The sequence below is a fragment of the Cataglyphis hispanica genome, chromosome 4 (genome assembly GCF_021464435.1).
Source record: "Cataglyphis hispanica isolate Lineage 1 chromosome 4, ULB_Chis1_1.0, whole genome shotgun sequence".
In the NCBI taxonomy this organism is placed as follows: domain Eukaryota; kingdom Metazoa; phylum Arthropoda; class Insecta; order Hymenoptera; family Formicidae; genus Cataglyphis; species Cataglyphis hispanica.
Window position 1 is genome coordinate 9456503 of NC_065957.1, and position 26710 is coordinate 9483212.

Below are 26710 nucleotides of genomic sequence, written 5' to 3' on the forward strand. Positions count from 1 at the left end.
GAGGTGGGGGCATCTCTAAGCTAGCGGTGTCAGCGCTTCCTCGACGCTCACTGCTCGTCGACCCGTCGAGCCATCGACACCGGGTGACAGATCGTAGAGAGTTTTTAAATAATCGTCCATCACCGGGAGAGAGAGAGAGAGAGAAAAGAATAGTCAATCGGTTAAAGAAGAAGAAGAAAAGAGAGAAATATTGACTGTCCTGGATCATCTGACCGGTCGTTTTGTGCTACGTGGATTAAGTCGAGCTGAAAATACAATGGAGAAGGAACAACCAGACTCCTTGGCGACCGTCGCCGTCGTCTCGGAGAAGATGCCTCAGACTCATAGCCACTATGCTCCCAGCGAGGTCTATTCCTCTGCCGAGCCGCCACCGGTAAGCTTTCACCTACGGATTAGAAATCCATTCACTTCTTATTCGTTTATTCTTCGGCCAATTTGGGATCAATTTTTCTTTAGCGAAAGAAACAAGTTTATTACTCATTCCAATTTTCACAACATATCTAAAGAATTCTATTTTATAATTTCCAAATTAGAAATCTAAAAAAAATTTTGAAGTCAACGAGAACTTAAATGAAGTTTTATTTTAATTAAAACCATATATTATCTTCTATATTTTTTGTGAACTTTATAAACGGATTTTTAAACAGTCTCCGAGAACTCACACAAAACTCGAAAGCTAAATTTTCATGAATAATGAAAATAATTATTACATTTTTACACTTGTGCAAATTTTATTGCTCTCATTATTTTATAAAAAAGCAAAAGTAAATATGAAAATAAAGTTTGACGTAAAAAAAAAGAACAAAACGTTTAAAATCGCAAATTGTTTTACTTGCATTAAAAAATATTCGGTTTTAGAAAAATACTCATTTGCACGCATACATATATATACAATAAATATAATTTTTTAACTCATTTAGATACAGTTAGTAATAATAGATGATATTTTTTATCTCTAAAATTTCGATTAAATGTAACTGCAATTAAAAAGATAGTTTACTAATGTGATTTGCTACGTATAGATACAGAATGTATCATAAAGCAAAACTTGATGTTAGTTTTCACGTGAAATCATCAAGTTGCAATTACGACGACTAAAACGGCAGATAATTTTGTATACGTGCGGTTGTTTCCCTGAACAGAAAAATGGCAAATAATAGCGAATATAGTGTGGCGATAATAGCAATTCAAAAATTGGCACTATATATAATTGAATATTGCCGCTATAACGAGAAAGATAATTATAATGAAGAAATTACAGTACTTCTCATGATATATACTCTTTGTTTGTCGGTTCGGATGATCCACGCGACTTGTCTTACATAATTACGTCTCTGTCGTTATCGATAATAATGGCAATCAATCGATTTCTCATTTGCAGTCCGTATTATCACGGATGTTATTAATTTTCTTGGATGCGAAAGGAACGCTTTCATATAGCAAATCTATCGAAATGATTTTAGAAATTTTAGAAATTTAACAGGTAGAAAGTAATAGTTTTTATCGATAATTTTTAATATTTTTATGCAAATCTATCATGTTATCGGAAAATAGAAATATTCCATGTCGAGAGTGAATATTTATTATTGTCGTGATTGTCGTTGTTTCTCTGAAAATGAATATGTTAACGAAGTATATCCGCATCATTAAGCTCGAAGCGAGACGTCATAAGAGAGCACGTCGCGTAACACCCATAAATTTGGCTTCATTCAAATTGATGAGCTGAATGTGAACAATTAATAATATACATATAACGTCTCATCCATTGATGTCGCTGACGTAGTAATATCGTATATTGTAACGCACTTGCGAACGCTCGACTCACTTCAGATCATCGAGTGAAATTTAATTGTTTGCAAATCAAGAGCCAATATCGGATAATACGATCGTACAATTGTCATTACGCGCTCAACTGTGTCTTTGCAAAGATTACATACGAGGCTCTATTGATCAGGATGATAAAACGCATATAGAGACGTATTGAAGAATTTTCGAAGGACATTAACGGAAAGATATAGAGAAAAAGGATATTCAACGAGTTACGTGATTTTTCCTTGAAAATGCATTAATGACATATTGGACACAGCTTACATATAATACAGCATGAAGCATAACAAATGGCCTGCAAAAATTAGAAATTATCATTGCTTAAAAAAAAAAGTCTAAGACAACGTGAATAGACATAGAATATTTTTTCCTTGTAATTTCTTTAATTAATCCTAATATATCCTTGTAATGTATTATCAGTTTTCTTTTTATTTCTCAATAATTTATACTGCAGTTTTTGCACTTGCAAGTTTTAATGCAAAATGATCGCACGCATAATTACATAATTGGAGAACAATATTAAATTTAATGATCTTTAAATTAATCTATTGAGATCATAAGCTTTTTTTAATTATAAAATTGTATTTGCAAAAAACGCGAAGATAAGTTGTACACCACTTCCGCGAAAGTTGTTTTGTAACATAATTATGTGTGCGCGGAACTCGCAGTCACAACAGCGATTGTACATTTGCGCGATTGTTCATTATTATTGTTTATTCATTTGATCATCTATCTCTCAGACTAAGACAGATAAAAAATAGTTGACGTTAATTAATGGTAAGATAATTAAGAGAAGTACTAGAATAAGAGAAGTCTAGAATATATCAAGTACACTTCATTAGCAGTCGACATCTATACATTTAAAATGGATATTTTTTTTTTTTTGTTCATCGACACAGGAGAAAATTTTACTTCATTTCTTCATTATTTTATATTTCTGCGAAATGTATTTTAACGTCTAATCGAAAAACGCATACATTCTTTTCTTCAAGAAAATTAATAGAAGAATTAAACAAAGATGATACTCGAAATAAATAGCACGCGTTGCATTAGAAAAATAAGGATTTAATTAATTATAGTAATTATAGTAATTATAGTAAGCAAAAGAACGTGCGATTATTAATTTTACGACGAATAGACTTAAATATGTATCATATTCCAAGAGACCGCGTGCACTTCCGCTACGAAAAAAAAAAAAACAAAAAAAAAACACTAATGTTGTTTCGTCGTTAAAAATTAACGCTTAATTGACCAACGAGAGAGTTTGGGAAAAAAACAATAAATACAGCGTATATTTCCTTCCTGAAAATATTTAATTTTCTACTTATCATCGTACTTAAACTAATATATGTGTATGTTACAAAAATTATGAAAAATTACAAGTACAATGATCAGATTAATATTTTATTCCAGATAGTAAAAAAGTTAATAATTTTAGCAGTGTGTTTTTTTGATAGATATTTTACACAAAATTGAATTTTACTTTATTCTACGCAACAGAAATATTGTTGTCAAATATTTTTTTATTTAATATGAATGATTTTTTCATATTTCAAATAATTAATTACACAATTATATCATGGATTTTTATTTGCTAATAATCACATTGTTGCATGATGATAAAAAATTTACTGTTATAAAATAGAAAATTACAGTACAAAATAATAGGTGATGAATAAAGAATATAAAAAAAACAGTTCGCTTTCTGTCAATTTTTTAATCAGATAAAGAGAAGAGCGTCTTTTCCGTCCGAAAGAACCACGTATTAGTGTTAAGCAAAAAACGGTCATTTACAGTATGAAACATTGCTTGAATACGTAAAAGAAGGAAAAATTAAACCTTGAAAATATATGAGAAGTGAAACAAAGCTTTCGAAACTCCGTTCCATCGTCGCGATGACATCGTGTGCTATGTTTATCAACTCGTAGGGGCCTTGAATGCCGAATTTGTTGGTCATTCCATTCTCTTTCTGTCTTTCTCTGATACACGCATATGTATGTAGATATTACTCGCCGATGAATTTTGCAAAGTCGTAAGCAAAAAAATCGATGTTTGGCAAGAGTTGTTTTAAATTTTGATTATTACACAAGAAATAATTTAATAATATTATTAATGTATCAATTCTTTTAAAAAATCGTAACGTCTGAATATAATACATAGATGCGAATATTATGAACGTAACATCGGAAATATATCTATATAATAAATATTGGAGAAAGATCAAAATCATTTATAAGAGACGTTTTTCTTATAACATTTTCGCGTGAATAAATATCTTCTTGAATAATTTTTTAGCTGTTTTTTGCATCAAGCGCAAAATTCTTATATCACTGACTCCAAATAGCATGTTTCGCATTTCGTTTCACTATTGAGTAATCAACCATTCATTCACTGAGGTTTGACTTGCGCGTCGAACTTTCCGGAGATTTCAACGCGCGAAGCGGACTTGCAACAATATCGAATAAGGCAACCATAAGCGTATAATAATTATCATTAGTAATATGCACTAATTTGCTATAAGGAAATCGTATTATTTTATTTTTTTATGAATTCAAGCCCCTTCACCTCCGCAAACCAGAAGGCCATTTCCGTCTATGCCGTCAGCAACAATGATTGCTCTGCCATGCATATCACCTGCCCCTGATAGATATTATGTTTTTTTATTAAATAATATTATACGTGCTAATAAGATAAATCTCGATCACGCATAAAAAATTCTTTTTAATCATACGTACGTACTCAAGTTTTACATCTTAACTTTTAAAATAAATAAATGGACATGATATGATTACCTAGTACATATTATATAATATTTTACTGTACAATATAATGGTTGTACATTTTATAATGTTTTTCGCACTTCTTGTAAAGTGATTTGGCTTGTAAAGTGCTTGAACAAAAAGATATTTGTCCCTGAACACCTCCGCATTTTCGATTCTCTCTCTCTTTCTCACGCATTATTAGCGATTATTTATTCGCGCGTGTACATATAATGGAAGCAGTCTGCGCTTACATAAGACGAACTTGAACAGGAATTTCAGGGAAGTACATGATATACGAACCGAATTTTTTCCCGTGATTGCTTAATCGTCCCTTCTAATGAGAGTTTGTCGACTTTCATTTATTCGTGAATTTTAATAATTCAATTATGTTTCCCAAATTAAATAACAGGATAAGTGAAAAATCAGAATTTCTTGTGAAATTACAAAATATAGAATTTTTTTTTTTTAAATGAAAGTAATAATAGATATATTTTTTTAAATTAGTGCATTAGATAAAGATATTGAAAAAAATGAAAACAAAATAATCTTGCAAAGAAAGTTGGACATTAAAATGTGTGTTTAAATATATGAAAGTTTAGAAATGTGTGTCAGAATATATGTACAATGCAATACATAATTTTTTTTTATATTCGTGCTGTTCATGCATATAATCAAAATACATACCTTATTCATCGAATACGAAACAAAAGATACGTTTACGAGCACACGCTCAACAATTTAAGGAGTTAATAAATGGCTAAAAACATTACTTTCATTCGTTAATTTCAAGCGTGCAGCCTGAATCGTGCACTGGTATATATATTAGAGAGAAAGTGCAAAACGTTGTCTCACAAAATTATACTACGGCGATCACATGACGTAGGAATTACAGTCTTTAAGGTTGATTGTCATCTTCGAGCGCGTTTCACGATTTATCAGAGCATCGAGAAATCACATCTTCTATTAAATATAAATTAATTAAATATAAAAAATTTGATTGACTATATCATACAATACAATTTCTATAAGTTATTATTTACGAATGATTTCGATTAAATATATAAAATCACGATTTTCTCTAGCGCGATTCTATCGAACCAGTTCGCGACGCGATTAACCATTGTTCCGGAACGTTCTTCGCGAACTCAACGAGTGTCAATGACTCACGAGTGGAGGACAAACCGAGATATTCGTCTCAAAGAATAAATAATAATTTTTTTTTTTGCCTCCAATGCCTGGCAACAGTATCTGTTTACTTTCGTCAGATAGATAGCACGGCATAAAGCCAGCTTCGGATGGCCTACTATCTCTTGGAAGCCTCTCACCCGAGTCGTCCATCCGCATCGAGGTCATTACGAATTGTATGTACAAGTACAGTCTGTGATGCAAGTCTCACACGCATCTTGCGTAGAGAAATTTTCGTACAGGAGAGTATGCAAGATTTATTAAAATTTGTGCCGATGAATTAACGTAAAAATATTTGATCCATTTTAGTCTAAAAAAGCGGATGGACTGTTAGAAGTGTGCTTTTTATTTAAAAATCAATACGGGAGACGCGACATTCATCTCGATCAACGTCTCGACGAATCATATAGCATAATTATAATAATACAGAGATCACACAAGTCACATTTAATCGGCGAGTTTCGCGTAAAATAGCGGCGAGCATGATCTACAAAGGCGTCAGGCGTCAAAACGGGCTCGCACCACGCTATAATAATGTCAAGGTACAGTTATCACGCATCAGATGTATTTTATCGAGTTTATTCTCCTTCTTCTCTCGAAGAAATTAAATGACGACGTAGTAATTTATTTTTAGCTGTCGTTAACCCATTCGATTGCGAGGCGCGGATTTGTCATTCAATGACTGGTCACCGATGTTATTATTTAAATATATGGATATGTGCGTATTTATTGTATAAAATGTTTAATTTATATCTTGACGGATTTTGATGAAGAGAGAGGTCAACAAAGATGAATCGATAAAATTTAATGTATGAAAATATATAAATAATATTTTTAAAATACAGTATGTAAATTGAAGAGAATCTACATACGTATATATGATACATATTTCCCGTGTAAAATCTGACGTAACTTGGAGAACACGCCAAGGAAAATCGAGGCTTGCATTTCCACGATATCTAATTAAATCGGTTGAAAATGAGCATACAATAAACACACATATAAGAATTTACATAATCACCTTTCTCCCTCCTCTATCGTTGTAACTAGGCGCGGGAAACCGCGGTAAAGCGCGATTTGTTCACGTTCGCAAAACTGCTTGCATGTATAAACGTACAAACGCATACGTTTCTGTCACACTTTTGTCACAGAGCGATGCCAGTATATTCTTCTCAATGCGCATACGTACAATAGTACATGGGACTTCACGCTGGTTAACCAACCGAGTCGAGGCCTTTTGTCGTTTCGCGCTCTCCTTTGACATTCTCTTCGCGATTGTCGCTTTTAAAACGTTAATGTTAAAAGCAGTGGATTTATTTGTCTCTGATTTATTTGCCTCTGATTTAATAATAAAATAAAGAGATTAAACCCTTTTCCGTAAAATGTTGCATTTTTTTTACAGGCGTACATGAGACCGCCGATGAAGAGCACGGCGGTTCAGATCGCCAGGATCGCCGCCGTTACCCTGATCACGATGTCCGTGGTGCTTGGTAGCTTCATCCTGGCGGCATCCTGGGTTCAGGCTAGAGCCTCCTGCACGCCGGAATCGATCGCGGCGATGCAGGCCGAGCTGAAGCAGCAACAACAGATTTCCGGAACGTATCAGCCGCAAGGCGAATTCCTCAAACATCTACAGCCGGAAGCTTTGGTGCAGGTAAGAATACAGAAAATCAAAATAGGAGTCAATTAAATTATTGTTAAATATTTAATTTGTTTACGAGAAAAAAAAATGAGATACAAATGTAGATATATATTGTTTCTATATTGTTGTTATATAGAAATATGCGAAAAAAAAAAACACTCAGACAATACATATTTGATGCAAAAGGATAAACGTAATTCCACATATTATATATCAAATGCTTTTTTTCACAACGCTCGAAATTTCCTGCAATGATAACGAAAATTGGCATTGATCTTGTTATCAGTAGATTTGATCGATGAATTTGACTCGTGGCGATCACAGCGATTTGATTGTATGGAGCCCAAGGTAAGTGTGTCGAATGTAATTATGAAGAAAGAATAGAGTAAAACAGAATTTTCATGAATTTTCTGAACGCCGTTATCGACATTTATTCCAAAAATACAGTTATAAACGATTATCGAGCATCCAACGATCATCGTTTTGCCTATAGTCGTTACAAAGAAATCGCGTCTTGCTAATTTTTCGTAGCAAGGAAAGTAATTCTATCCGTATCAATGACGGCAGATCTCTCGTTTAATTATTAAACTCTCTGTTCGATGCAAAAACGCAGCTTTCAGCCTCGTTACATTCACGATGATGATTTTCATGGAGATTTCTCTAAATTTTCACATTAAACGCGACGGCGTTCGACAGATCGTAAAAGGAATTGATCGACGGAGAAGTCACCAAGTGCGTTCTTTACGATCGAAAGTGAGAAACGTTAGTGCGATGCCGTTAATGCAATTAACGCCCGTTTTTGCGCCTGCTAAAAAAAAAACATAAATTTGCTTTCGTAAGTCGCGACGCAGAATACACGTTCAATGCGCGCAAAGATTTAACTGATGCGATATACACTGGAACGAATAAAACCTGACGTTTCGGGAATCTAATGAGTCTGTACATAATGAACCAACAGATGCTCATTCACAGATTCTACCTTTCCTTTCAAATTCTTTTGAACGCTTACAAAATTCGGAATTTGGATGTCTTGACGATTAAGCTTTGAATTTATATTACCTGCTAAGGTAAAATATTCATTAATCACAACTTTTATATATCGATTAATTTTTTTAAAAATTGTGCTAAAGTCCGAAGGATATTCACCGTTATATCAGCGAGTGGGATCGTTTCACGCCGTTCGTTAGAAAGAAAGGATCGTATTCGATTTATCGCGGTCACGCCCATCTTTGTGGTATTTGCTTATTTTTATTACCAGCATGATGCTTACTGAGATCTGTCAAGATTAGTCAAAGATTCTCTCAGCCGCTTCGACCGCAAATTACGACTTTACAACTTTGTAGATATTTAGAATCGACAATCGATAATTAGAATCAATCGACAAATCGGTTATTCCAGTAAGAGTTCGTAGAGAAATTTTATCTGTCAAGAAAAAAAGTCTCCGAAAAATTAATAAGATAAATTGTTGGTTTATACCATATCGAATAAAGTAAATAAATATAACGAATAATTGCGATGTGAGATTTTTTTTTCAGAAAGTACATAATTGCAAAATTATCCACGATATCGCGTGCATGACTTGTGAGTAACAATTACATGAGATAATTATCAATTGCTATTTATACATATGTACTATGTATAATATTTTGTTAATGTTGCGTTCAATGTAAATTATACACACATTTGTTTTAATAAAAATATTTAATATTTTCAATTTATATCGATATAATAATATATTGATTTTAATTAGTGTTTTATATTTAATTTTAATATTTACATTTATTTTAATTTGATATTAATATACATATATCTATAAATGGAAATTTTTGTAGTCTTGAATGTGTAACAATTTAACGGAAAAAGTTAAATTCTAAAGGCAATATAAATTGTTTTGTTTCTTTCCAGCTATTGCATAATGACAAAATATATTTCTCGGAGAATTACCCAATAATTGTTTCTTGTCAATATTCTTGTTTTTTTTTTCCGAATGTTTTTGTTTGACTCTATTGCATTTATACGAATACTTGCCAAATTTCACATTTAGCAATCGATTCGTCCAACGAATCGAAAGTGGCATGCGTCTCGTCGAGATGAATGATCCGCTGAAATTTACAAACGATCGGATGCTAATGAGTGAATTAAGCATAAAATATCACAAATTTAGAAAGCGTAGAGCGATTTACAAGCGTATTCTTTTATGCACCTTGTCAAGAGAGCGAGAGAGAGAGTGCGCGAGAGTCTTGTGGATATATGCTTGAGTTGGCATGATGGATATATGGATGAATTGCTTATTGAACGGATTATGATATGCCAGACAATAAAAATATTTCTATATTGCTGAGCGCCGAAATTTGTGAGAAAGTTGCAAAAAACGTCGATGGCTTGGACAATGTTATGCACGTTCATTAAATCGGAAATAGCGAGGCTTCGATGGGAAACGCATTGTATTATTATCGTTTGACTTTTATATCTGCACGCGATGACACGATGTCGCATTGACTTGCTCGTCTCGAGCACGGAGAAAAGAACGAGCGCCTTACGTAAAACAAGAATGCAATGGCTTGGAAATGCATTCGAAACCAGGAAATTGGAAAATACCTCTCTCTCTTTCTTTCTCTGTCGGTTAAGAGTCCGAAATTTTACAAGAGACATTTAATTGACTCCCGTAATGTTCATATATGCTACTCAAATGATGGAAGCTTAGAAGATAATAGCACAGCGCTCATTTCGAAGATTACGATGCCACGATCTCGCCGTGCTCATTGACAACAAAATTGCGAAAATTGGCACATAAAAGAAATTGTGAATTATATGAGAATTACATATAATTCACAAATGTCAAATCTATCTTAAAAATGCTAATTTAATCATGTGATTCAGAACAGTGTACACATATACATCGCATATATTATAGCAAACATTATAAAACGAAATCTCAATAAAACGAATCTCTCGAATTCATGTTTCGCTTGATTCGTTTCTGCTTAAACCGAGATTCAAGGTTTAATTACAGACAAAGCAATTATCGTAACTGCACGTGACAGTAATGACATCGGCGAATCGTTCAGAAAAGATTATTCATACTAAAGCAATGTTAATATATTCAATAGTTGGAACATTTAAAGACTTTTATATTAATTAAGCTTTTCTCGATTCTCCAATTTAAAATTGAGATTTATTCATCAAGTACGTTATTTAAATGTGTGCGTGTGCTATTTAGATTTATATTTAGATTTAATATCATTATAGATAGATTTAGATTTAATATCTTTAAGAAGATAATATTTATGAAATTTTTTTTTATAGCGTTTCTAAAATTCAAGTTTGTAAATACATATTAACGAATACGAAAGTTTAGATATCTCGGATACACGCGAGTCGCAGGTAACTTTTACTTCGAATCTCTCATTCATCTCGACGAGCACTCTATCTGGTATTCTCCCTAAATCGCAACCATACTTTCGCTCATGATCATGTCGCGAGAATATAATAGCCGCGTAGATCCAAAAGAGATTATACACGTATCTCTTCCTAGTGTCTAGTTGACTGACATTTGATGCGGATATAAAGATCGCGATTTTTTTTCACGCATCATCATTCCCATCATAAATTCGAGATGCGATCTCTCGTCGCCGCGAGCGCGGAAAGAAGCGGTGGGAACGTGCCGGCACGTAGACAACGGCGATTAATTCCGGCAGTAAAGTGTAAAAAAGGATGGACTTTCGTAGAGGCACGTTCGGCATGTAAAAAAGGACTTTTGAAGAGGCACGTTTCGATCTCGTCCACGAGTTAAAAGAAACAAAATGCGCACGAAACTGGTGCGAAGCGGTGCCAGGAGCCAGGCGCGCTCAAGGAGAACCGCAACCGAGGAATTACGTAATTCGGCTTCTTGCGTTCCTCGTATGCGATTGCGATCGTAGATCGAGGAGCGAGCTACTTGGGTTTGCAAATTCGTAATCGATCATCGCTTTTACAATCTCGATTAATCTATGACAAAGTATAGATCAAGATTCTTTTTTCATTTGTTGATAAAGCTCGATTAATTTCTTCTTGATTTTCGTGTTTTGTAAATCTATAAATATTAAATAGTTTACAGTTTAAGTAATTACCTCGTCAAATATTCGATTTATTTCTCTTGTAAGAACTTTTAATTTACGAATCTTTCATTTACCTCTGCTTTACAAGAAACATGTTATTTATTTTATTATATATGTTTTATTATATACAAATGTAAATTAAACTCGCGCTTCTTTTGAAGTAAACTCGCAGCACATTCCGTCGCCCATCATTTAGCTTCCGTTAGACGAGGCTCGAGTGCTCATTAAATAATCGCGGAAGTCGCACAACGTATTTTCTCCTTTGTCGTTAATCAATTTCTCTCGCTCACGAGAAACCGACTCTCTCAAATTAGATTGTTTTCACGAGCCTTGCGGTGAGCCTAGATAATCAATGTTTTCGCGATAATGTCAATTCGGAGTATCTTTGTAATTCTCGGTAATAAAATATCGCGCGAGGGAGTTGTTTCATCTTAATTGAATTGAACGAAAAATATCGAAGATCGATTATTTCCCGTGTCGATAAATGTCATGTATCATGATCGTTCGTTACTATATAGTGGCCGTTTCCGGTTCGCTTATGGCGACCGATAGAAAGTAAGATCAGTATATGTACACCGCGAGAATGTAAAAGCACTTTGTACTCATGTAACGATCGTGCAAAGGTGAAAATCGGTCATCGTGAAGTCGATGAAATCCGGTGAGATCGGTTACAGACGAACCATCCGTGAACATCATTTCATCGACGTCAAGATCTAGAGATCCGGGGGATCAGGGAATTTTTCGATAAAAAAGGACAAAAGAAAGTTTTATAAGAATAGAATATAAAATTTGAATATAAAAATTAGAATATAAAAATTTGCAAAATATAATAATTAAAATCATTAACTATTAAAACTGATTTTTGAGAAATTATTATCTCGAAATTTATTATCGCATCTGAAAGATTAGTCAATTCTGAGAAAACCAACTAATTATCAAGCATACAATTGCTTATTGAGAATTTTATGAGAGTGTATTTAAAGAACATAATTGTGTTCTCTCTTTGCCTTAATCACCTTGACATTAATCACTGACAATTTCATACTGACAACGAAAAAGAAGCTTCCTCGAGGCTTTAAATAGATGTTTTGTCCACATTTTAGAAATAGCGTGATTTCAAGGATCATCCTTGAACACGATATCCTTAATTTGCGGTAAGTCATAAGTGCAAATTAATAATTGCATGTGCATGTTCCTTGCAAATTATTCCCGGATTTTATAACCATTTTCTGTTTTGCCATAAACGGAAATCATTTGGTTACATGATGCTGGATCGTAACGCATAATATCTTCACGAGGATCATTTGTCTTCAAAAACGTAAATTAATATTTCCAGTTTATATGAACTTTATGATTTTTTAAATCTCTATTGAAAAATTCTACTTAAGAATTTCTTTAAGAAAACTTAGAATTTTAAATGCATGTTTATCTAATATAGTATAAAAACCAGTAAATTACTCAAGTATGATTATTAGATAAATCAATTTTCTGTTAAATAAAGATTGTTCGATATTTATATATCAGTAAAGTGAGAATTATATTTTCAAATGCCATTAATTATACATAAAAACGTGCAATGCAAAATTGGAAAAAAAAAAAGAATTACACAATTCGAGAAAATTGTAATTTCTCTCGTTAAATTCATGGACGACACGGTTGCCGTATCTTCAGGATGCTGCTCAGTTTTATCACCTCGATGAGAGCAACGAGACTTGGAAAACGTACTGCGACGAAAGTGGGTTGCCAGTTGCGCGAGGTGAACGCTCTCTGAACAGATTTTCTCTCGTCGAATTGGCTGTTATTGTTATATTATTTCGTTTGTCAGTTTCTTTCTTCAAGTCAACTCAATATACCGCCATTCGTCCGTCATCGTCATCGGTAGAAAATAGAATTCTGACTCACTCATTTACTTATACGTAATGCTCTGCTCTCGTGGCCGTCTCTTCCTTTTTTATACGTGAGAATCGTCGATCGGTGATATAAATTATAAATGAATGTATCTAGACGAGTTTTTTTTTCTGTCCATTGAATAGTAGATTCTGTTCTGCGTCTTAGACAGAGCGCTGCGCATTATGATTATTAACTTGTGAAGGAAATAGCACGGACACTTGAATATATTTAGCTCGCACGCAAGACTTTTTGTACAATATCTTCTATGCTAAGTGAATTCAAGTGACTATGCTATTTATTCCATATATAAGAGTTACAATTTCATATAGATATATCACATATATATTTTTATATATATATATATTATTATAAAATTAATGTACGCATTTCTTTAATGAAAAACAAAATTTTTATTTATTTATTTTTTTTAACATAGAAATGTTTAGTTTTGAAAATCTAAATGTCTTAATTAATAAAAATTTCTCTCAAGCCAAAAATAGACGAGTCTAGTCTTTAAATTAATTTTGAAAATATATTTCATTCTATAAATAATAAATATAAAATTAAAGACGCATGATGCAGATAACAAGCAAATATTAATAAAGATAGTAAAACTAATAAAGATAAACGCATATATAAATTATCTATAATTTTATTAATGAACAGAAAAAATTATCTCGTATTTCTATCTATCTCTTTCCGCATCAATAATCAATTTACATAATACATCAATAATAATAAATTTAGTTTACTAATTTCTCTTGACGTGCGATTGAAAATTGCAACTAATCGCGTCGTATCATTTCGCAATGCCACTACATGTATCCAGCACCGTGTCTTGAAGACGATAAAGTAACTATAATGTCTCGCTAATTGATGGATCGAAGGTAGCCGGTGCGTTTTCTAAAGAAAGCCATTTGCCTTACGATGGAGTCATCGCTGCGGCAAATTACAATGACAATTTCTTCCATGTCGCACGCTTCGTGAATCCTGAGCGGGTGGAAACATGGTTCTCGTTTCCCTTTTTCTGCGGGATTTCGTGCCACGATGGTTGCACATCGCGATGTACACAGGATAATTGTACTGTAATATAGCAAGCCTAGAAAAGAGTGACACGTATCGCGCAACGTGATGCGTTTCGCGTACATGCGTGTATGTATGTGAAAAGATATGGAAGAAATTTAACATTTCTCTGACGGTTAACGGATACGGTTAATAATCACAATTGTCGATTTAATTGACCATCTAATTATTATTGTACATATTAGAGAAATATTTGTTTCGAACGAGAGGTTGCAGCTAGCAATATGTGAAGATATGTATCGTATCTACTTCGACATGAAATTTTATACGCTTTAAACACAAGGAGAAGCGATGTAGATCAGCAGATCTTTTCTCTCTCCGAAATTAAACTGAATTTAAATGGAAAATTAATTACTATGGAACGGGAAAGTATTATATTTACTATTTTACTGGGAATAAATTAACGAGTTTCGTGTATGATAAAATTTTAATTGTCTATCTGATAAATTTTCATCATTTTTTCTTTATTATATTTTCTAGAAACTTTTCAGACATCCTATAGAGATTTGAAGAACATTTTTCTCGTCTTGTTTGAGGTCGTTAAAGCATGCTCTGGAAATTGTAATTGCTTGCTAAGAGCTGCGATACATTCTCTAATAAAGCTGCGAGATAAACGTCAGCCTTCTTCATCGCGTTCCCATCATTAAATCAATATCGCGATTTATTTCACAGGACGTACATATATAAGGCGCTATCTCTTTGCCCATGTCATGTATAACGCATGTTCCCGCAGTTTATCGAGTTTTATTCCCATTCTAACTAGACGATTAGGTTGTCTGTCGCTCTCGTCCGGTCTATCGCGAAATCCTTTCTACATCCTAGGCACAATTTCCCCGAGTGGAAAGTGTTTAGTCGTGTTCCCGTTTCTTCGCGCCCGGATTATTGCCGGTTAAATCTTTTAAGCATAATGGCGTGTACCTCTTATGTCTCTAATGACTTTAACAATTATTATATTATATTGAACATAAAAGAAAATATATGTGCATGTAAAAGAGATTATATTATAGATTATGTTTCAATATTCTTATAATGATATTCGATATATTTAAGCACAACTTTTGAAATAATATTATTTAAAAATAATATTCAGAAGAGAATTGAATTAAAAATTAATTTTAATTCCAAATGATAAAATTAAAAATGATACTTTTAGCTGTTTACAATTCGAAAAGATCGTAGCAAGAAGACTGTGTCATAAAAATAATTGCTGCATTGTTGCAACAATACATTTCATGCGTTGGCAGACATCCCAAATGTTAGTTATGATCCACAATTGTATAGCTGTTGCAACGCGCGTTTCTTGCACAGAACTGTAATCATTTATTACCAATCGGCCTGTGCGTTAGGAAGGAAAGACACCTAACAGCCGTGATGATTCGTGGGGAGAAACGTTTCAACATATTTACGCCGCGTTCGTGGTGATCCCCGATTTAGGCATTTTACCGGATGCGATGAGAATACAGAACGAAATGGCACGCTTGGATCGACAAATCTCTTGCACAAAATCCAGTAATTGCACAAGATCCAGAAATAGAGCCGATGAGAAGAAAAATTTTTACTAAATATCTATTAATTTACGTTATTGCAGTTATTATAATCTTATTATTGTGAAAGAGATTTAAACAAGAGAAGTGGCTTGCATGAAATTATTATCGGAGAAAGTAAGCTCTAACTACGATAGTTCTGAATTTATTCGTGCAGAAAGTTATCCCGTTTCTCTACCACATTATTTATTATTATTTTAATCAGTTTGTGATTTAAAAAAAAAAATTTCTAATTTTGCATATATAATATTAATTTATTCGAATGTGCGTATGATATTTATCGTGAAAAAAAAAAACATATGGAATCAAGATAAGATTCTACGGTTTCGTTTATATTCAAACGTTTTTCTCTTCGCGTGCGATTTCCATCGTTGGTGAAGTCACAGTACAATAATATAAAGCGAGTTTACTTTCACTGGTGACCCGATGTCGCGACCAGGAAGACGAGTTGCATCAACGAATAATGATTGCCGCCGTGATATTTGTCCTTTCGAAGCCTCGGGAAACTCATCTTTTTTTTCATCAGCATTTTTTTAAGTTTCTCTCGCGAAAGATAAAAAATTGTAGAGTGATCCATTTTATTAAAGGGAAATAATTTTGTTCGATTTTTAATATAATATTAATATTAGAATTATAATGTATTGATTCATCGCCGATATAAATACAAACTTTTTCAACGTCTGTGACATTTGTATACAATTGTCTTCAATATATTTTGTAATTAGATTTAATTATTGACATTATATTATACCTAGATACAGATATCTAAACACAGATATGTTGTCGATATAAATATTTAAAAAAAAATAATTTAATTTATAAATATAATTTAATTAAATATAAAATAATATATAATGTGCGAAGTTAATTTTTTTTTATAGCAAAGACATGCGATAATGCATTCAAATAAACAATCAAAGTTATATTCTTCTACAAAAAATTATTTTTTACAAAAACCTCAGAATTTAAAGAAGTACTACTTTCTTTGCAGGAGTCTGTCGAATCGAAGGATTCTTTGCAAAATCTCGCTGCACCAACAAAGAAGGAGATTGATCCCGATACTAAGGATATGAAAGTCCAAGGAGAGGGAGAGAACAGCTCGAAATCTGACAGCGACAGCAGCGATGACGATGATGATTACGATGACGATGAATTCCCTCCCGTGCACATTAAGCTTCCTCTACAGTTGGATCTCGACGACATTGCAGGCGTAAATATTATAATTCTTACACAAATTTAGGAATATTTTTCGCACATGTGCCTCACAGATATATTAATGATAATTATCATATAATAAAATTTTATAATTTTATAAAAATTTTTATAATATTTGTTTGCAAAGATACTAATTCAAAAACATTCGAGCCGTTCTTTGAATTGTGATTGTGATCTTCTAGACGCTAATTCAACAAGCTCGTAGCAGAGTTTCATGCGTGGTTGAAAGACGACGGGCCGATGAAGTGATGGACGGAACTGGCGACAACGGTTTAGATAACAGTACCGATCCGCAGCGTTTCCAAAGACTGAGCGGCGAACGAGTTGCTATTCTTTGCGAATCGGGCAGTCCAAACCACGAGTAAGTTAGAGGAGAATATATGTATAAATCAAGGCATTAAATGAGTGAATGATATTAAGTCATGATCTAATTAATAATAAAGTACCAAGAGACAATATCATTTGTCGCAAAATTGATAGCTAGATAAAATAACTTTACATTGTAAAAAAAGTATTTTTACAATTATTAAATAACAAAAAAAAATAAGCAATGGAGAAACAAAGAGTTAAATATTTTTATATGAGTTACTGTTAATAATGTAAATAATAAAGCGCATCGATAACGTTTTATTATTAATGTTTCTGTTTTTGCAGACAACAGGAACAGGAAATGCTCACTCCAATCATCGTGCCTCTGGGCACCGTGCAAATTCCCCTCCAATCCCAGGAACCGAATCCGGGTTACCATCAGTATCAGATACACACCCAGTATCAAGTTCCCGATATGCAACAATTGCCACTCAGTGATCCACGAGGATTAAATCACATTCCACCGGGTGTACTTCCACCTGAGCTCCGTAATCTTCCTCAACTTACTATGGAGATGAGACCGCCTCGAATGGGCCCGCAGATGCCAGTGATGGGACCTCAAAACAATCCGATGGGACCACAGGTGAGTCTTGCCCGTCGAACGATGTAAATAAATTCGGCGCCGTCATAGATAGAATTCATCTATTAATAATTTATTCAGCGCAATGGTTAATTATTTCATATTGATGCAGGTCGAGATGCGCCAGATCCCTATTGAACTGCGTCACTTCCCGATGGATCCGCTGAGAGGAATGCGACCGATTGCTCCGGAATCTCGTCAGGAACCGCAGATCTCGGTGATGTATCAGCAGCAAGCCGAACAAATGCCCAATACTTACAACCAGGAGCAGCAGGGTCCGGTTATGATGCCTCCACCTCCTCCGCAAGCCGAGGCGCAGGTCCAAGATAACAGGATACATCAAACGTCGCCCGTGATGATCCCGCAGACCGAACAGAGACCACCCGCTCCGCCTCAGGTCGCGCCTGAGAAGCCACGCTCCGCTTTCCAGGGCATTCCCATCGAGATCAGAAGAATAATTCAACAGGTACCGTTGGAGATCAAGAATATCATTCAACACATCACTGGCGAAGCCAGATCGTACCCGGTGCCAGATGGAGCACGTCGTGAAGTAAGTTTGCTTATTTGCCTCACGTTAAATCGTAAAATGGTGTTTTGAAAGAATATACAAATTATAATTTTACATACGTAACGTATCTTGATGATAAAATTATGCAAGAATTTTGGTATAAAACTAGCGATATAAAAATCTTTACAGTAAATTTTCCGGAGAAATGTGACAAATAAAAGTTAGAACATGTTTATTATATATAAACTTACGTTGTAACGTTAACAGGAATACAAACCGTTCGCGGAAAATGCGAGACCAATACCATTAGGACCGTTCCCACTTCCGATGGAAGTGAGAAATTTGATCGAGCATGGAAACATTGAAGGTCGCCAACGCCCAGATGGCGGCGACGAACAACAGGAAGCGAAACCTTTCCCAGGCCCAGAGGATGAGGGTGATGAAGTCGAAAGAAACTTTCCCGTACCTGTGGAGATTCGCAATATAATTCACCAGGTAAAATAATAAACACATTAACGATATATAATAACAATTATTATAAGTATTTTATTTTTTAATTATCAAATAACTATATAGTACCGGATTCCTCTACATAAATACGACATAAATTTAATGCAATTCTATATGAATTTTATTAATCTATATATTATATTCCTTATTTTAAAAAATTGATTATATGACCTCCAGAATACATTTATTTCTTTACTAAAGCATAATTTTATCTTATCATTCTTAAGAAGAAGACTTGACAGAACTTGACAGAAATAATCAATTAAGAGAAAACAATTTCTGGAATCGTAGGTCGTAGAGGGCCGTGCTTTCCCGGTTTCGAGATTTGCGTTAAGACCAGTCGAGTCTATGGAAGTACCGGTAGAAGCACGTGCTGAGGTGACCGATGGCCAATCTACAGAGCAACAATCCCAACAACGGCCACAAGAGCAGCACCAGGAGGTACACATGATGATTCAGCAGCAGCAGCAGCAGCACGAACAAGAACAACAGCAGCCACAACAACAACAACAACAACCACAACAACAGCAGCCAATGCAGGAGGAGGAAGTCCGCCCGCATTGTAAGTAAAAATTGATTTAGATTTAGATTTTTTATTACTATCATTAATCCATTAATAGTCGCAAAAATTCATTTTGGAGAAAATTTATTATGAATAATTTGATTTGAGAAAGTATAAAATAAACGTTAAAGAGAGAGGAAAAGAATTAAACGGATGTATATATTACAATATTCAAATTTGATAATAAAGGAATATCCAATTATTCACAGATGTGCAACCACGTTCTGTGCGCTCTGTGCCAGACGACGTCTTCCTTCATCATCGCGAGAAACGCGTGCGTCGTTGCGCCTGTGACTGCGCGTGCTAAAGGATGCAGCCGACTGCACTTCCGTGCGTGTGTCGGACGGTTCAAGGTTTCAAATTCCGTCTAAGATAAGAGATTAAGAAGAAAAGAGTTCTAAAATCGCGTCATCGACGCACACTTTGGTCAAACGATTGCAATCGTTGCGGTCTTAAAGAATAAAATAAACGCAAGGAAAATAGTTGCATATATTCTCATTAATATTGCAATCTTCTTGTATCAAATTTTTCTGATCCAAAGTATATCATTGTAACAATAATGTTCAAATATTTTTTTTTTTAAATTATACCGGATTCCGAGATTTTCGATAATATGAATAAAATATCGTACGAAATTGATAATATTTTTATATCCCGTTCGACAGATAAATACTAATAAAAAGATATAATTGATTATATGATCGAGGAATAATATCCGATTTCAATGACAACGCGTAATTGATTTCAGAATATTTACCTTTCTCTATCGGCTAAGAGAATAAGATAAAAAAACATTTATAAAGATATTAAACTGTTATATATAAGTATTAAGATATATTTTAACAACTCGCGAGCTGTTGATCAGACAATAAATAAGTTTTCAAATCGATTCGATTGATTATATCGTTATATTATTCTTTCATAGAGAGAGAAAAAGTAGAAAGATAGTTTAGTGATCTGTGATTCTCCTATATAAATCTTCTTGTGAAAACGCTCTGTAAACAAGGATGGTTCTATTTTAAAGAATGATTTATTATTAGATATTTTTCTGTACAATAATCTTGTCTTTATGTTTCGTTATTAATTTTGCATTTTTCTTTATTTTCTTCATGTCCCTATCCGACTCTTCCAAATAGTAGAAAAAAATAAAGATCAATTTTTTTTTTACGTAAAATTGCCCCAAAAAAAATACTATGTATTATATATTTTAGTTTTGATTAAATTACTTACGAAAATACATTTCTATAAATTGTTTGCGTTTATCAACAAATTAATTTTAAGCTTTGAGTGTTTTATTGAATTATGTTCTTTATGTATTATGTTTTTTTCTTTTTCATGACAAATAAAGTGGTACAATGATTCAATTGATATCTTACAGTACATCTGGACGTATACGAATCTTTTGCACATTCTAAGATAGAAATTAAACATATCGCAATATAAGGAATAAAAGAAAAAAATATTTTTTTTTAATAACACCTTCCTCATTTATTATTTTAAATATTTTATTTAATATTTTCAAAGATATTTTAAATATAATACATATCAAATATTTTGCAGCTGACAAACATTGTTCGGCGCTCATTTTTTGTTATATTTAACAGATTATTAAATGCATTCAATCATTTTCAATTACAATTATATGACGCTTAATATAATTCGTGCGATTCACTATTTTCTGCGATTATTGTTTCATAAGCCTATTGAAACGATAAATATTTTTTTTCGAAGATATTCCTCGCGCGCGCGTACACATTTATTCTAAATTTATTCTCTTTGTAATTTGCTCGTTATTTTCGTTATTAAAAACACGCACACATATATACACATACACACACACAAATATACTAATCATAATAATCTGCATACAGTTTGAAGCAAAGTAATAATTAATCATTTACTAGAATAATTAATTCGATATTTAAGAATCAAATTATTCTGCAGACATTTATTTTGTAATATATAAAATATTTTAGTTGTGAGTGTGAAATATACACTACATAGCGCGCTATTGTTTACATTCCTAGGCAGCTTTGTTATTTATTATTGTTATTGTATTGAATCTTGATTCAAGAAATGATTGTTGACAGTACACTCTGCTTCGGAGAACGGTTCAGCTCGAGTCAGTTAGTTTGGTCGATTATTTTGGAATCGTCGGTCATGAGTCCTTTCTCTTGTACCGTCTAGCAATATGAATCGCATTGAGGACAGTTGGCTGGGTTAATTAGGTTCAATTTTCAATCGCTAGAAAAGAAACTGACCCCATTTTTTAAATTGTCTAAATTGTTAGCATCTTGGAAATGGATATCTTTATTCTCGTCTACCTGCCTTATGATATCGCCAATTTCCGATTGATATTAGAAACTTGGTGATTCGTTTGAAATCGTTCCTAATGAATTTCGAGCCTGCCTTCGATGCGAACATGCGCGGATAAGCGTGATTGAGCCTCATTTACATCGATCTCATCAATTCGATTTCGTTTTTTTTTTTTTTCGTTTTGGCCTTAATTTTTGCTCGAAGTAATCGGTGAATTCCCGACTTGCCGTCTCGAAATGTGATTCTCGTATGAAACGGTATTTAATCATGCGGAAATTCGAAAGTGCAAGAGTGTCATTCAAATTATCGCATGTACAAATGCGGGAGTAACATATTTAATAAAAGTGCGGGAGTGTCGTTTAAAATATTACGCGTGTGAGTCAACGACAATTTGACAATGAGAGAAGAAGGAGGCCTAGAAAAAGCACACCGGTGGAGCAATCTTGTGGTATGTAAATAATTTATTATATATTAATTATTTATTAATTGTGTAAGTGTGATATAAATTAAGCAATTAATCACATAATTTAATTTTTTACTTATATGATTTAAACAAAAAGATTTAGAGAAAAAGATTTTTATATAAAAGCTATAATTGTATTCTTTATTACTATATGATTTATTATATATATTTTTATTGTATTACATACAATTATATTATATTTTATAAAATGATATAATCTGTGTAATTAAATAAAATAATTATAATAAAATTTTTTTATACCTCCTCGATGAGGAGCATCTTCACCTTAACGAAGGCATTTGCCAGGTGAGAAAGTTTGAATATTCTGATAAATCTAAGAGCTATGCCGGCAATAACTTAGTTACCGGTAGGGTCATCCATGCCTGCAGGGAAAAGAGTCAAATAATAAGAAAGAATTATATATAATATTATATTTATTATATCAATATTTTATAATAAAATATAAAATAATAAAAAAGACAATAATTGAGAGAATAAAGAAAAGGAAGCTTTAGTTATTTGAACATTTTTTGTTAAATAACTGAGAATAAATAATCACAGAAGATTCCAAAAAGTACTATAGGAAGGAAGAAAGCGCGACTAACTCCTATGATCTTGAGACAACGGAATGCGATAGATTATAGCAATCCGAAGACTTGAAGAAGAGGATGCGTTGGACAGAAATGTCTTATTAGGAATAAAAAAAATATTTTTTGAGAAAAAGAGAAAAAAATATGAATTCTGCGTAATATCATCGTAAAATTTATTATATTCTCTTTTTGTAATTTTTTTTTCTTTAAATAGATATCCCCATTATATATATGCTTTCTCACTTTACGCAGTAAATTTTTTTCAGTTTTTGTCAATGTAGCATGACGCTTTGCCATAAATATAATGTCCTAATTTTCAAAGAAATACATTTGCAACATTCCCGTGTTTCTTGCATTAATAAAACATTCCACGAAAATCTTGTGTTTTGCGAGCTTCTACGCAGAATGCGGAAATCGTTGTGATATTTCTTGTCGTCCTTCACTCGGGAAAGTAAAGAGATGCAATTTAGTATAATTACATATATTATCATTATTTTTTCTCTCTACATTTTGCAGCTCAATGCCGAATAAAACCACACAGGTTATAGGTCGCGTAATATATTCCGATAAATCGCTGAAATAATTACTAATCACACACACACACACACACACACACGCACACACACTTCTTCTTATAACCATAATTAAAAGTATGTCGTTTCTATTCTTGTATTAAATTTATAAATTTTTTATTTTAATTCTTTTTTATGATGAAGAAATTATTGCAAAATAACGCCAAGTAATTTTGCATTCTTGAGATTAACAGAAAAATGAAACAAAAAAAAAAACTAAAGAAACTAATTAAACAAATTAATTAAACTCATATACAGCAAGTTTGAGCAGTATATTGTACATTTCAAGTTGATTTTATAACATGTTTTACATAGACATATTTGTTTAATAAAAAACAATTTTATATTAAAAATATGTTAATTTATATTGATAATTCCTTGATGTGACAATGCTGAAACAATATAATATATTTTTTTAAAATAAAATTATTTATATAAGAAAGAAAATTTTTAATAAGGATATATGTATAGAAATTTATATTCTAGATTTTTTATATTTCTTAGATTCTCACGGCTTGATATAAATAAAATAATTGGAGATGTTGGTATCTTAATCGTGTTAAAAAAAATATGCAGTTCAGAAATTCTCCATGCGCATCATGATGCACTGATTAAAGTGCATTACTTGCCGCGTAACGGAATACGCGTCTCAGAATGTTCCAATCTAATCCCTGCGCCGAATAATCAATTCATGGCACATATGAATTGACATAATCCTACGAATAATCGAACGTAGAACGCTAGACCACCCGTGTGATCAGCGAGATTTTCTTGTCAGGATTCATCGAGAAAATTATATAAGAACACGCGTTCGATGAAATTAAATTACATCGTACGCCAGACGCAATGCAAGACGCCCGATGTTTGCACACATATATTGCGCACGAATGATTATCCTTCGCGGGTATATATTATTAAACAATCATCTTGGAAAGCGGGCCACGCATGACAATGTAATTGGCTCATCGCGAGCGGTTAAATCGCGTTTCTTCGTCTATTAATTTTCGCGATTAGGTCGGTGGCTTCGGTTCAACTCGCCGGTGTCACGCACGAGATGTTCCTCGTGCGGCCAGATGATTATCAGGCCAGAGAACTGATTCACATCGCCAATTAAAGATGGTACATACTTGCCGCCGGAGACTTATACATATGTATGTATGCGGGAATTATGCGCCGCTGCGGATTCATTTTTCTGCTAAGCGCCGGCGAACGTACATATTTGCATACATTCTCGACGGAAATCGAGTTTTGTGATCGTCCGTATCACTTTCGCGGTTCTTCGTAGGGGATTACGAGAGCTCTTGTCACGAAAAGATGATTAATCGATAATTAAATCCAAAAGCGTGGCTCCGATAACCTTTAGTATCACGATTTAACGTGATCGATTTTTATCTATCACTTCCTGAATAAATTTTGATTTCAATATTTACTTTCTATGATTTTATATTTTATTTTTTATAGAACGACTAATCGCAATATTTCTCATTTTTTTTTTGCAACATTAAAAATACTTCCAAAAATTATTGTCGTATATCACGGCGCTAAAGTTATATCAGTATGAAGCCAGAATAATTTTTGCAGTCAGGTTATTCATTCAATTTATATTGTCACGCACCAACACTTATGTCTTAGTAATTCTTCAATCGGTATACTGACCCGAAATATGCGCATAAAATGCATTAAAAGCTGAGAATTAGTTCCGTTCTGTTAATATTCCGTAAGCATAGAATAAGTATTTTAACCTCCTACTCTCTTTCATTACTCTACATTGACGTATTACCGTTAAACCAAAAAATTAGAAAAAAAATTCATTAAAAATTCATTACAATGATACAATAATACATGTGTGTAATAAAGTATAGCAATGATTATATAATAAGATTATTTAATATTTGATATCTGATATATCGCGGAGAGATTAATTCAAGTTTATTTTCGTAGCAACATTGTATAATCAGCTGACTGGGGATTAAATTGAAGACAGAAGAAGCAATTAAACACGGTTTAAAAATTGTCTGATCTCATATCAGTTGAGTGAAATGACTCTCTTTGCCGGCGGCAATTAAAAATATCGAAACGATTCTCGAAGGAAATTATGTGCAATTTCTTCCAGCATTTAATGATCGCTTTCTATGAGCGAAATATTCCGCGAGCAGTTATGGGTTTCGTGCGAAACATAGACGGAGAGGAAAGATGAATTTATGCAGATACTCTGCTGCAACGGATCGACCGGTTTAAAGGCAACTGTTGCGAAACGTATGAACAAATCGAAAAAATCAAATATCGAGAGTCCGTTTTGACAGAAAACATCGCTTCAATCTTTGGCCTTTACTTTCCATTTTCAAATTAATATATCAAGATAAGAGCATCATATATCACATTGCGATACTTATCTCCGCTTTACATAATAGAAGATCTAGGTATACTATATATTATGTAATTAATAGCACGCGACATCGTCATATTTGTGAGATCGTCTCTTTTCACCGAAGATTAGAAAGTATATTAATTGGATATTTAATAATTACAGTCATATTCAATATTGTAAAGCGCCGATATTTATGATTACTATTATTTGACCTAATTTCTTTTTTTTTTATATATATAAAGTGCACTCGTTATTAACTTAATATTACTTAAATTAATAATTAATTATCCTATTTATTTAATTGGTAATAAAAAATTAGAATAATTTATCTATATTAAGAAAAAAATTAAAGTTATCTGTATTTCAATATCGCTTTGTAAAATAGTTAAATTCCTCGAAATTATTACTATCAAAGCAGATTTTACGGAACAGTAGACAAAATGAGAAGCGACGACGTGATACATCGTTGATTCCAGGATGCGTTGCATCCGCGTAAGATTTGAAAATGAGCAACACAAATTTAATGCATTTAACGAGCACACTGCTTTCTGGCTGTTACGTGTTATTGTCCATTAGTGATTGCAAAGGCTAACGAACCCTGGACATCGAGACCTTTCTCTCGCGCGA

At 33.1% G+C, this 26710-nt stretch overlaps 1 protein-coding gene across 1 annotated transcript; it reads left to right on the plus strand.

The window, feature by feature from the left end:
* The first annotated feature begins 89 nt into the window (after positions 1-89).
* Positions 90-21154, plus strand: LOC126848635 (putative mediator of RNA polymerase II transcription subunit 26). The gene is made up of 9 exons (XM_050589648.1): positions 90-373; positions 7177-7428; positions 17022-17240; positions 17428-17606; positions 17900-18197; positions 18307-18744; positions 18970-19197; positions 19504-19774; positions 19984-21154. Exons 1-9 carry the CDS (start codon positions 257-259, stop codon positions 20079-20081), a joined length of 2100 nt encoding a protein of 699 aa, XP_050445605.1. The 5' UTR covers positions 90-256; the 3' UTR covers positions 20082-21154.
* Positions 21155-26710: the final 5556 nt, after the last annotated feature.